At 51.7% G+C, this 14,482-nt stretch overlaps 1 protein-coding gene across 1 annotated transcript in view; it reads right to left on the reverse strand.

Moving 5' to 3' along the window:
• The window catches only part of TRPM2 (transient receptor potential cation channel subfamily M member 2), a 539,198-nt gene that overhangs the window by 276,299 nt on the left and 248,417 nt on the right, over window positions 1–14,482 (reverse strand). The window contains exons 15-17 of the mRNA XM_068263660.1: window positions 10,331–10,443; window positions 9,487–9,594; window positions 7,449–7,653 (exon numbers count right to left, since the gene is read on the reverse strand). Coding sequence (XP_068119761.1) covers window positions 7,449–7,653; window positions 9,487–9,594; window positions 10,331–10,443 — 426 coding nt within the window. The remainder of the gene's footprint in view (window positions 1–7,448; window positions 7,654–9,486; window positions 9,595–10,330; window positions 10,444–14,482) is intronic.

Consider the following 14,482-nt stretch of genomic DNA (forward strand, 5'->3'; position numbering starts at 1 on the left):
GTTGTGGTGGTAAAGGGTGGTAAGGCAGGCATAGTGATTTTCAGCCATCTCATTTCCCCCTCTTGCCAACAACAGGGGCCAGGAACTCACCAACCACCCAAGAATGGTTGATTTTGAGAAACGTCAGTCTGTCCACAGACTGGGTGGAGAGACGAGAGCGCTTCTCAGTTACTACACCACCAGCCGCACTAAAGCACCTTTCTGACATCACACTGGAAGGGGGTGAGCAAGGACTTCCAGGGCGTACTGCGCCAGCTCGCTCCAAATATCCAGGTGCTTGACCCAGTAATCCAAGGGGTCCACAGGGGTGTCGCTGTCATGCCCGCTGTAGGACTCCATGTAGTCTGCCACCTTCCGGGTCAGGTGCTGGTTCTGGCTTTGAGAGCCAAATGCTGCTGCTGCAGGCGCCTACTCAGTCATCAGCTGTACCGGCATGGCGTACAGCGCCTTTGTAAGAGACAGCAGGTTTGATGGGCGCCTGCTGTTGATGGACGCAGGCACCTGCTGCTGTGCTGGCTGGACTGTGACAGTAGTTGGGGGGGAATTCTGGGGCAGGGACGGATCTAGGGGGGGGGGGGGGCAAGCGGGTATCTTGCCCCAGGCGCAGTTTGTTGAATTCTTAAAAAAGGCGTCAAAATGAATGGCAGTTTAGGCGCCAAAACCTGACCTTTAGGCGCCAAAACCTGACCTTGCCCCAGGCGCAACTTGGTCTTGATCCGTCCCTGGTCTGGGGGAAGGCTTCCTCCAAGTGCCGAACCAGGGACCGCTGCAACTCCCTAATTTGGCGCACAGGGTCTCTTCCTGCTGCAGGAAGGAACTGATGCAGCTTCCCCTTCAGCCGTGGGTCCAGCATCAGGACCCACGGCTGATGCACATGTCCTCCCGACCACACATTTCTTTGACCCTTGGGTCCCTGCGCAGGCACTGCAACATGTGCGCTACCATTGAGAAGAGGGCTGCCATCTCTGCTGAAACATAATCTGAATCATCACCCCCAGTGCTGTCCTCCTCCTTTGATTCCTGAGCCTCCCCCTGCTCTCTCCACCCCCGCACCACTGCAGCTGCACTCGGCTGTGTCCCCTCATCTTCAGGGTCAGGGACCTCCAACTCCTCCAAGTCCTCCAACTCCAAGTCCTCAAGCTCCTCCTCCTGACGCACAGAGGTGGACTGTGGTTGTTGCTGCTGCTGCTCCTGCTGTATCAAGGCTGCCTCTCCCACTTCCAGCAGAGCATCGAGGGTCTTGTGCAGCATGCAGACCATGGTCACCGATTCACAAACTGATGCACGGTCCTGCCTGACCATGTAGGTGGCCTCCAGGAAAGTTGCCAGGACTAAGCACACCAGCTGCATTTTGTTTCAATCAGCACTGCGTATGATCTCTGGGAGGTGAGTGGTGCTGGTCCCAAACATGGTGGCATCGGCGGTGGCTTTGGCCAAGTAACAGTTGACAGCCTGCCTCTGCTCAACCAGATGTTCCAACAGGGCAAGGGTGGAATTCCAGCATGTTGGAACGTCTATGATCAGACGGTGCCGTGGCAGGTTCAGCTCCAGCTGAACGGCTTCCAGGGCCGTTGAGGCACCGCCCGAGCGGCAGAAATAACCCACCGTTTTGCGAGCCGCTTTTCAAAGTGGCTCCATCCCCTGGTAGGTGCTCAGAAATTTCTGAACCACCAGGTTCATGACATAGGCCAGACAGGGGATGTGGGTAAGGTCTCCCCGGTGGATGGCAGCAACAAGGTTGGCCCCATTATCGGACACCACCTCTCCAACTCTGACGCCTCTGGGGGTCAGCCAACTCCTCTCCTGCTCTCGGAGTTTGTCCAGGACGTGGTCTGCTGTCAGTTTATTCTTGCCCAGGCTGACCATCTCCAGCAGCGCTTGGCAGTGGCGAGCCTTCACACTGCTGCTGAGGCGGGGGAATTTGGCAGAGGGTGGAACCGGACCACAGGAACCTGCTGAACTTTCCCTGACCCTGCTGCGGGGTGGCACCACCCACTGGCTTGACGATGGTGCTGTCCCCTCCTCACCCCCTTCCACCAAACTGATCCAGTGGGCCATGAAGGACAGATAGCGGCCTGTCCCGAACCTGCTGCTCCAGGAGTCCATCGTCACATGGACCCGTTCCCCTACTGCATGTTCTAGGCCACGCTCCACGTTGGCCATCGCGAAGCGGTGCAGTGCTGGCATGGCCGTGCATGAGGAATAGTGCCGGCTGGGTATTGGCCGATCCGGCGCTGCGCTATGCAAGAGCTCACGCATGTCGCTCCCCTCCTGCACAAAGGAGTACGGGAGAAGCTGGGAGGACATGAGCCTTGATGACAAAGGACTCACTCAGGCTCAGCATGGTCTGGTGTCGCTTCTGGCTTGCACGGGATGAGGAGGAGGGAGCAGAGAAGACCGCTGAGGACTGGCTGCTTGAATAGGCCTCAGTGTCGGCAGGAGTGGCAAAGGGGGTTCTGGTGGTTCTTTTGGCCGGAGCACTGCCAGCACCAGCTTCCTTCAGCCACTTGAACTCCTCATGCTCGTGAAGATATTTTTTAGAAAGATGAGTTATGAAGCTGGAGGTTCCATAATTGGAGGGGTTGCAACCTCTGCTCAGCTCAGCAAGGTGCACACATTGCAAGTTACAAACTTGCTGTCCACTGTCAAAAAAATTCCAGATTGGGGATAGAAATTTGCCCCTACGCCCTGAATGGGCTGCTGCTTTTTTTCTCCCTGCGGTGGTTGGGCCTGTGGTGGTTGGACCTGCGGTGGTTGGGCCTGTGGTGGTTGGGGCCTGGGGTTGAGTGATGCGGCTGGTGGTTGTGGCAGGAGAAGATGAAGCAGCAGGCTGTAGGTCCCACATTCCATGCCCACTGCTGCTCCTGCCAATGTCAGCGATGCTAATCCTCCGTGACAGACCCACGGATGCATCCTCCTCCTCAGACTCAGAACCAACATCCCCCTCTTGTGGTTGGTAGTCACGGTCAGCATTATTATCATCATCATCAAACAATGGCTGGGATGGTGATGACCCCCCACACTCTTCTTCTGCTGACACCTCAGGCAAGGAATCCCCACCAACTATCACCGTCACAATCTTTGACTCCTCCAGAAACCCTAGTGCGCCCAGAGTGTCCTTCTCCAAGGGGGTGGAGCTCTCTCTTGTAGAGCTGGTGGTGGTGGCCTGCTCATCCACCATCAGGTGCATCACAGGCTCGCCGTGTTTCTCCTCTAATTTGTGGCACCGACCCTGCTGAAAAATGGCCGCTACACGCTGATGCGCCTCTGCAGCGTGACTCCCCCTATCAGCTGGGCACCCACGGCCAGTGGCTAGCTGCGGAATGGACACTGCTGGTGGTGACGGTGCCAGCAATGTTCCCTCTCTTCTTGGCCTTCATGGCCTTCCCCCGGCTGCCAGTGGCAGCAGACATAGTGCAAGTTTTGATGATGTCAACAGATGGATGTGGGGTACTTGCACTTTATTCAAATCGGGGGGTGACACAGAGCACAGTAGAACACAGTGTGCACACTAACGGACGGTCTGTCACACTGACACTCAGTCAGCAGCACAGCAGAAATGCAGCAGTCACACAGACGGTACTACTCTAACAACTAGCACTGCAGTACTGAATAACTACACAATATACAGTAATCCTCCCTATGCCCTAAACTATACTGTGTAGCTAAGGCAATAGCACAGGCCTGGCCTATGTGCACAAACAGCACACACAGACACAGACACCGAACTAGCAGAGCGGCTGCAGGCTGCAGCAGACACTGTCACAGCTCACAGACAGCAGAGACTGTCACAGCTCAAAGAGAGCAGAGACTGTCACAGCTCACAGACAGCAGAGACTGTCACAGCTCACAGACAGCAGAGACCATCACAGCTCACAGACAGCAGAGACTGTCACAGCTCACAGACAGCAGAGACTATCACAGCTCACACGCAGCAGAGACTGTCACAGCTCACACGCAGCAGAGACTGTCACAGCTCACAGACAGCAGAGACTGTCACAGCTCACACGCAGCAGAGACTGTCACAGCTCACAGGCAGCAGAGACTGTCACAGCTCACAGACAGCAGAGACTGTCACAGCTCACACGCAGCAGAGACTGTCACAGCTCACAGGCAGCAGAGACTGTCACAGCTCACAGGCAGCAGAGACTGTCACAGCTCACAGAGAGCAGAGACTGTCACAGCTCACAGAGAGCAGAGACTGTCACAGCTCACAGACAGCAGAGACTGTCACAGCTCACAGACAGCAGAGACTGTCACAGCTCACAGACAGCAGAGACTGTCACAGCTCACAGACAGCAGAGACTGTCACAGCTCACAGACAGCAGAGACTGTCACAGCTCACAGGCAGCAGAGACTGTCACAGCTCACAGGCAGCAGAGACTGTCACAGCTCACAGGCAGCAGAGACTGTCACAGCTCACAGGCAGCAGAGACTGTCACAGCTCACAGGCAGCAGAGACTGTCACAGCTCACAGGCAGCAGAGACTGTCACAGCTCACAGGCAGCAGAGACTGTCACAGCTCACAGACAGCAGAGACTGTCACAGCTCACAGACAGCAGAGACTGTCACAGCTCACAGACAGCAGAGACTGTCACAGCTCACAGACAGCAGAGACTGTCACAGCTCACAGACAGCAGAGACTGTCACAGCTCACAGACAGCAGAGACTGTCACAGCTCACAGACAGCAGAGACTGTCACAGCTCACAGACAGCAGAGACTGTCACAGCTCACAGACAGCAGAGACTGTCACAGCTCACAGACAGCAGAGACTGTCACAGCTCACAGAGAGCAGAGACTGTCACAGCTCACAGGCAGCAGAGACTGTCACAGCTCACACGCAGCAGAGACTGTCACAGCTCACAGACAGCAGAGACTGTCACAGCTCACAGACAGCAGAGACTGTCACAGCTCACAGACAGCAGAGACTGTCACAGCTCACAGAGAGCAGAGACTGTCACAGCTCACAGACAGCAGAGACTGTCACAGCTCACAGAGAGCAGAGACTGTCACAGCTCACAGACAGCAGAGACTGTCACAGCTCACAGACAGCAGAGACTGTCACAGCTCACAGACAGCAGAGACTGTCACAGCTCACAGACAGCAGAGACTGTCACAGCTCACAGACAGCAGAGACTGTCACAGCTCACAGGCAGCAGAGACTGTCACAGCTCATAGAAAGCAGAGACTGTCACAGCTCACAGACAGCAGAGACTATCACAGCTCACAGGCAGCAGAGACTGTCACAGCTCACAGACAGCAGAGACTGTCACAGCTCACAGACAGCAGAGACTGTCACAGCTCACAGACAGCAGAGACTGACACAGCTCACAGGCAGCAGAGACTGTCAAAGCTCACAGGCAGCAGAGACTGTCACAGCTCACAGAGAACAGAGACTATCACAGCTCACAGACAGCAGAGACTGACACAGCTCACAGGCAGCAGAGACTGTCAAAGCTCACAGGCAGCAGAGACTGTCACAGCTCACAGAGAACAGAGACTATCACAGCTCACAGACAGCAGAGACTGTCACAGCTCACAGACAGCAGAGACTGTTACAGCTCACAGACAGCAGAGACTGACACAGCTCACAGACAGCAGAGACCGTCACAGCTCACAGACAGCAGAGACTGTCACAGCTCACAGACAGCAGAGACTACCACAGCTCACAGGCAGCAGAGACTACCACAGCTCACAGGCAGCAGAGACTGTCACAGCTCTCAGGCAGCAGAGACTGTCACAGCTCTCAGGCAGCAGTGACTGACACACACTAACTACAATCACAATACAACACACTACTAGCTTAACAACAAAACAACAGAATTATAGGACAGGTGTTTGTGTGTAAAAGCGCTGGGTTTATCACTCAGATAATGCACTTGCTTCAGCCAAACACACTGGAGAATGTCTCTCAGTGGCAGTCACAAAGCAAGGACGAGATTCTCATCATGGCCCCCTCCTTATATACAGGAGGGACTGGCCCAGGTTCCCCTCTGTGATTGGTTGCTTGGGCTTAGGCTGGGAGCCTCTGATTGGCTCAATGATGTCATGGACGTCATCTCCATGGTAACAAGTACCCGGATCCGGATATCCGCGGATATCCGGGTATGCGACCAGAAATCCGCGGACAGCTATCCGGATTTGGGCCAAGGTATCCGGGAATCCGAATCCGGGCGGATAGCTGAAAAAAGTTCGGATATCCGGGTTACCCGGATATCCGGAATCCGAATGAGCAACACTGGTACTACTGTGTTAGCTTTCTACAGAACTGCTGTGCTGTGAGCAGTGCCAGTGTGACAGTTAGTGTGCACTAGTGTCTTCTCCTCTGCTGTCTGACTGTCACTCGCCACTTGGCACGTGTCAAGTGCCACGTGACACTTGGCAAGTGCCACGTGACACTTGGCAAGTGACACGTGCTAAGTGCCAATTGCCAATTGCCATGTGCCACGTCCAGCATGCTCCTGCCACACGTTACACCTGCTGCTGCTGCATTGCCCTGCCCCTGCTGCCTGTGCAGCTCCCACCGCCAGGCCAGGGTACCACAGGCCACTGATACCACCTATATTTAACCCAAAACACAATTGCTGCGTAATTTTTTAGAGGTGTCTTGGCTGAAAACTGCCATGTCCCAGTTGTGCGGTTGGACTTTGGACACACTGTGGGCAGCACGACTGCTGTCTGGAACCTAGGGCTGATGTTAATTAACAGCCATTTTTCTTTGGGGGGGGGGGGGTGTATTTTAAGTTCCCACATCATCAATTAGTGTTCCCCTTTAAAAAAATAATGATGCTACATGCCTCATTTACTCTAAAAACTGTTTTAAAGCAATTTAAAGGGCATTTCCATTTTTTCTATCCGGATATCCGAATCCACCCGGATAATGCGTTCGGATATCCACATGAATGCAGATATCTGAACGTTCGGATTCGGATATCCAATCCGGATATCTGGGTATCCGGATCAATTCGGATATTGAAAATGGGTATCCGAGCACCCCTGATCGCACTGCGCTGCCATTGTGTCTATTTGTAGCGATATCAGAAGCCCAGAGCTGCAGTTGTTCTGGGCAACCTGTGCAGCCTCTTTCATTATCCAGCTACTTACCCTTGTTGTGCTGGGTGGTCAGAAAGTATGCCCCCCCAGCATTACAGTAGCGTAGTCAGATGTTATTGGCGGACAAGACTATATATATATATATATACTTTGTACAGCGCTGCGGAAGATGTCGGTGCTATATAAATATGAAATAATAATAAATAATAATGTTTGTCCCAGAGAGGAAGAGATGAGTGGACAGAAGTAGAGATGATAGAAGAAAAGAGGAGAGGAGATGAGAAAACAATACTAGAGGGGTAATTCTAAAGTAAAGCAAGGAAATTAAGCAGGACGGACACCCTGGAAGGGTCATGCTGAAGAAATGACTAATGTTGTATACGGGGGCACTTACCTGTTGTAACTCTTCACAGAAGATGGAGAAGACCCAAACATACATGAGATATTCCTTCCATGACGGAGATGGCTGGAAATCAATCATCAGGATATAGGCAAAGAGCCACAGGAATCCGATGTAGGCCACAACATTATAGTAGAACTTGACAATGGGAGCATTGAAGAAAGCCTTCAGCTTCCAGAAACAGCTGTATGGTTTAGGCCTGAGGGAGAAATCATAACACCTTCCATTATTAGACACCCACCACCCCGATGAGAGAGACCTCATTCTACCACCTTCCATTATTAGACACCCACCACCCCGATGAGAGAGACCTCATTCTACCACCTTCCATTATTAGACACCCACCACCCCGATGAGAGAGACCTCATTCTACCACCTTCCATTATTAGAAGTCCACTTCCCAAACCAGAGATACCTCATTCTACGACCCTCCCTTCCATTATTAGAGACCCACCACCCCAACCAGAGACCTCATTCTGCCACCTTCCATTATTAGAGACCCACCACCCCAACCAGAGAGACCTCATTCTACCACCTTCCATTATTAGAGGTACTCCACCCCAACTAGAGAGACCTCATTCTACCACCTCCCATTATTAGAGGTCCTCCACCCCAACCAGAGAGACCTCATTCTACCACATTATTAGAGACCCACCACCCCAACCAGAGAGACCTCATCCTACCACCTTCCATTATTAGACACCCACCACCCCAACCAGAGCGACCTCATTCTACCACCTTCCATTATTAGACCCACCACCCCAACCAGAGACCTCATTCTACCACCTTCCATTATTAGACACCCACCACCCCAACCAGAGAGACGTCATTCTACCACCTTCCATTATTAGAGGTCCTCCACCCCAACCAGAGAGACCTCATTCTACCACCTTCCATTATTAGAGATCCTCCACCCCAACCTGAGAGACCTCATTCTACCACCTTCCATTATTAGACACCCACCACCCCAACCAGAGAGACCTCATTCTACCACCTTCCCTTATTGGAGGTCCACAACCCCAACCAGAGAGACCTCATTCTACGAACTTCCATTATTAGAGACCCACGACCTTAACCAGAGAGACCTCATTCTACCACCTTCCATTATTAGACACCCACCACCCCAACCAGAGACACCTCATTCTACCACCTTCCATTATTAGAGACCCACCACCCCAACCAGAGAGACCTCATTCTACCACCTTCCATTATTAGAGACCCACCATCCCAACCAGAGAGACCTCATTCTACCACCTTCCATTATTAGACACCCACCACCCCAACCAGAGAGACCTCATTCTACCACCTTCTATTATTAGACAACCACCACCCCAACCAGAGACACCTCATTCTACCACCTTCCATTATTAGAGACCCACCACCCCAACCAGAGAGACCTCATTCTACCACCTTCCCTTATTAGAGACCCACCACCCCAACCAGAGAGACCTCATTCTACCACCTTCCATTATTAGAGACCCACCACCCCAACCAGAGAGACCTCATTCTACCACCTTCCATTATTAGAGACCCACCACCCCAACCAGAGACCTCATTCTACCACCTTCCATTATTAGACACCCACCACCCCAACCAGAGAGACCTCATTCTACCACCTTCCATTATTAGAGATCCACCACCCCAACCAGAGAGACCTCATCCTACCACCTTCCATTATTAGAGACCCACCACCCCAACCAGAGAGACCTCATTCTACCACCTTTCATTATTAGAGATCCACCACCCCAACCAGAGAGACCTCATTCTACCACCTTCCATTATTAGAGACCCACCACCCCAACCAGAGAAACCTCATTCTACCACCTTCCATTATTAGAGACCCACCACCCCAAACCAGAGACCTCATCCTACCACCTTCCATTATTAGAGACCCACCACCCCAACCAGAGAGACCTCATTCTACCACCTTCCATTATTGGAAGTCCACGGCTGCTTTGTGGATGATCCTCTACACAGCAATGATTTCCTGGTTACTGGTAATTATGTAGCTGGTATCTCTCTGCCACCTCACCCGCTGGATTTCTTGTATGTCATGCGGAGCCTGGGGTCCTGATGCATGCTCTGATTCCTGCGCTCTGGACTCTCTCTGAAGCGTGGCAAGGAATTTTCAAATCCTGTCCTACAGAAGAGAGATGAGGGATATACGATACATCAGTTGTTCCAACACAACAAAAGCGGCAGTAACACTGGAAGCTGCTGAAGGTGATGTCTGGACAGAAATCTGGTCACTGTGACAAAAGCAAGAGGGCAAGCCACCAAAAGTGTGTCTCTGCAGGGCGGCGCTACCATAGAGGCAAAACCCTGCGATATTTTCTCACCCCCCTGCTCGCACTGCTTCCCGGGGCCCTGCTGCAAATATATTAGCAGCCATAATACCTTATTCCCGGCGGGTGTGCGGGCGGCACTGGCTGCACTCCGGCGCATCACGCCAGGTCATAGAGAAGGAAGGAAGCGTGTCTCTGAGTGCAGCCACTGCCCGCCCCAGGGAGCAGAGGGGTAATGGGGGGGGGGGGGGGGTAACGCTGAAGCTTGCCCCAGGGCCACAAGGCCCCTTGAACCGGCCCTGTGTCTCTGCACATGTTCATATGTGTATATGTAGTGTGATTGTGCAATGTGTGTGTGGGGCGTGTCCACTGTTCGGGCCCCAGACTCTGCACGGGCCCCATAGAGCAGTACTAGTTGTACTACCTTGATGGTGGCCCTGTGTGACAGCAGCGTACGTGTGTATGGCTGTAGGCAATAGGCAGGACATGGTCCATGTGTGGCCATATGGGAACGAGGTACCTGGTTGGAGTACGGTAATAATATTTGTGTTTACTACGAGGTATAACAGCAGCACATTGTAGCAGACTGACCTGTAGCTGATGAGGCCGCTGTATATGAGAGGGATGAGGACCATACACAGTAACAGCTGGAAGAAGCCATTTTCCACGGACAGCTTTCCCCACCACACCCGAGTCAGGAACATCTGTAAGATAACAGCATCACTTGTCACGCTCGGAATCTTTTCTTCTTCCTCTTTCCTGGTGCCCCCATGACATCATAACAGCTGGGTTACTCCGTCCCCTAACCTCATAGGATGAGATTTCCAGTGCTGCTCAGCAAGATTTTGGATATCCGAGTTACCAAGATAATCCGAACTTTTTCCACTATCCGAATTGGATTCGGATTCCGGATACCCGGGGCCATATCCGAATAGCGCTATCCGAGTTATTGCAGATATCTTTCTGAAATCCGGAATCCGGTCGGATACTAAGGTCAGATATCCAAATCCGGGTACTGTAACCATGGAGATGACGTCCATGATGTCATTGAGGCAATCAGAGGGCTCCCAACCTAAGCCCAAGCAACCAATCACAGAGTGGAACCGTGGCCAGCCCCCCCCCCCCCCCCCCCCCCCCTGTAAATAAGGAGGGGGCATTGTTAAAAATCGTCCTTGCTTGTGACTGCACACCGTGAGACATTCTCCAGTGCTGTTTGGCTAAGCAAGTGCAGTATCACACTGTTAAACCCAGCGTTTGAGTGGAAACACCTTCACTACACTACTGTTATATTGTGTTATAGTTAGCTTGTGTAATTTGTCAGTGTCAGTCAGTCAGACTTTCAGCTGCCTGCTAGTTAGGTCCTGTGTCTGTGTGTGTGCTGTGCACACAGTCCAGGCCTCCTGCTGCTGGCCTGCTATTAGCCTTAGCTAGCTACAGTATAGGTAGGATTACTGTGTTATTGTGTAGTTACTGCAGTGCTAGTTAGTTGTACTACTAGCTACTACAGATTACTGCAGTGCTGCTGAGCAGTGTCAGTGTGTCTTCTACTCTGCTGTCTGTCACTCTGTGCTGATTTTATCCAAAGTCCAAGCCTGATATTAATAAAGTACACGTATCCCACATCATCTGTGACATCACAACACATATCTTGTACTATGTCTGCTGGCACTGGCAGCCGGGGGAGGGTCAGCAAGGCTAAGAAGAGAGGTAGCAGCAACATTGCGGCCTTCGTCAGCAGTTCTGCCGCGTCAGTTTCCATTCCGCCGCTAGCCACTGGCCGTGCAGCTGTTAGGGGGAGTCACACTGCGGAGACACAGCAGCATGTAGCTGTCATTTTCCAGCAGGGTTGGTGGTGCAAATTGGAGGAGAAAGACGCCGAGCCTGTGATGCAGCTGATGGTGAATGAGCAGGCCACCACCACCTCTACAAAAGACATTCTGGGCGCAATGGGCTATGTGGAGGAGTCTCAGATGCTGACAGTAATTGTTGGGGGAGGGGGAGTCCGTCGTCTGTGATGTGTCAGCAGAAGATGAGTTTAGGGCGGGCTCATCATCCCAGCAGTTGTTCAAGGAGGGGGAGTTTGATGTTGATGATGAGATGAAGGACCAGGACTACCATCCACAGGAGGGGGATGTCAGCTCTGAGGAGGAGGAGGAGGATGCATCAGTGGTTCTGGCACGGAGGATCAGCATCGCTGACATTGGCAGGAGCAGCAGTGGGCGTGGAAATTGGGCCGGATTTCTGGGAAGGTCACAAAGGTCAAGGCCTAGCGCGATAAAAATTAGCAGGGCGCTGGACTTTGAGAGATAAGAGGTCACGTGTCAAAGTAAATCATCTCCCCTGCTTTGCTCTGATCTGCCTGAATTCCAGAGATCCCTGCATCTCTCTCACTTGTGTAGAGTGTGTTTGAGGACAGTTAATATGTGTTATCACCTGCTGATTATGTCCTCTGTATGATGGTGGGGACATACAAGCTGCTGTGAGAAGTGCCAGCCTGGGTTTAGTAGCAGAACTCTTGAGTTCTGTAAGTTTTTTTTCATGCACAAATTCAGAATCATAAACAGGAATCTTCTCCCTCTGCGCTGTCAGATTTATTACTGGTCTGGTCAGCTATTAAAAAGTAACTGTCAGGCTACAAAAGCTAATTTAAACCTCTATTCTCCTGTGTTAAACAGTTTAGAAGGAAGCCAAAAAGGCATTACTGAAGATAAAAATCTCTCTTACATTTGATGTGTGCTTATCAGCAAAGCTGTTATTCCCAAGCTCTTAAGAGGACGCAAGCCACATACCATACTGCAAAGCATTCTGGGGCCCTCCCCTCGGCTGCTAATGAGAAGTTACAGGGTCAAGTAACACTAGCATGTAACTCAGTCCAGCGCACAGCACTGATAAATCTCTGGGCAGAGTACACTGCAGGAGTCCGCTATTGTTCCTAGCCACATGGCTAATTAATATTCACTGCACACTGTGTTATTCAGTACGAGCTTTTCTGTGATCAGGAAGCAGGCAGGACATGAGGGCACATTTGGCTTCATAGGAGACAGACAAACATGGAACCTGCCATGAGCTGTCAGGAGCATCATTCTCTGCATATACTATATAAAAATTCTGTGAAATCCAAACGTGGACAGTGAAATGCATATGTAATGTAAGTACAGCCTATATTTAGCTACTGATATATGTGTTTATTTTCCCTGAGACCTTATACCTAACAGCTCCTCTTTAAAGACCTGTGACCTGTTAGATTTATGGTTTGTTGTTTTTTTTCCTAGGGAATGACTGCAATATTCTGTGTGCTACAGTTTAACTCTTTCCTGACTCATTTTAGAAGAGCATTGTACTTTGCTAGCTAGCTATCAGTGAAACAGGATGGCAATTATATTACATTTATTTATATTTGCAAAACAAACTATGTATCTCCTTCTGATGCTGAATGTATATATAGTTGTACGCTTTAACATCTTGTTAGTATAAAGTCTACAAACATATACAAAGTCTGAAGAAGCCAAAGGCCCACTGTTTTTATTTACAGTTAGCTAATAAATGTTATCATTCTGTTTTAATAACTTCAAAACTTCCTACTGACTCATCTGTCCTTCCTTGCCTTGCCCTAAGTACTATATTGTCACTCTTTAACCACTTCCCGACCGCCGTATGTACAATTGGCGGCCGGGAAGTGCACCCCGCAAGGACCGCCGTATTGACAAATGGCGGCGGTCCTTGTAGGGGCATGGGCGGAGCGATCGCGTCATCCGTGACGCAATCCTCCGCCTCCGCCTGGCGCCGCTCACCCGCCGCAACATCCCGCCGGCCATACGGAAGCGCCGGCGGGATGTTAACCCGACGATCACCGCATACAAAGTGTATAATACACTTTGTAATGTTTACAAAGTGTATTATACAGGCTGCCTCCTGCCCTGGTGGTCCCAGTGTCCGAGGGACCACCAGGGCAGGCTGCAGCCACCCTAGTCTGCACCAAGCACACTGATTTTGTACCCCCCCTGCCCCAGATCGCCCACAGCACCCATCAGACCCCCCCCTGCCCACCCCCCAGACCCCTGTTTGCACCCAATCACCCCCCTAATCACCCATCAATCACTCCCTGTCACTATCTGTCAACGCTATTTTTTTTTTATCCCCCCCCCCCTGCTCCCTGCCCCCTCCTGATCACCCCCCACCCCTCAGATTCTCCCCAGACCCCCCCCCCAGACCACCCCCCCTGTTTACTGTATGCATCTATCCCCCTGATCACCTGTCAATCACCTGTCAATCACCTGTCAATCACCTGTCAATCACCCATCAATCACCCCCTGTCACTGCCACCCATCAATCAGCCCCTAACCTGCCCCTTGCGGGCAATCTGATCACCCCCCCACACCAATAGATCGCCCGCAGATCCGACATCAGATCACCTCCCAAATCCATTGTTTACATCTATTCTCTCCTCTAAACACCCACTAATTACCCATCAATCACCCATCAATCACCCCCTATCACCACCTGTCACTTTTACCTATCAGATCAGACCCTAATCTGCCCCTTGCGGGCACCCAATCACCCGCCCACACGCTCAGATTGCCCTCTGACCCCCCCTTATCAATTCACCAGTGCATTAATTACATCTGTTCTTCCCTGTAATAACCCACTGATCACCTGTCAATCACCTGCCAATCACCTATCACCCATCAATCACCCCCTGTCACCCCCTGTCACTGCCACCCATCAATCAGCCCCTAACCTGCC

This window comes from Hyperolius riggenbachi, chromosome 2, assembly GCF_040937935.1.
Source record: "Hyperolius riggenbachi isolate aHypRig1 chromosome 2, aHypRig1.pri, whole genome shotgun sequence".
In the NCBI taxonomy this organism is placed as follows: Eukaryota; Metazoa; Chordata; class Amphibia; order Anura; family Hyperoliidae; genus Hyperolius; species Hyperolius riggenbachi.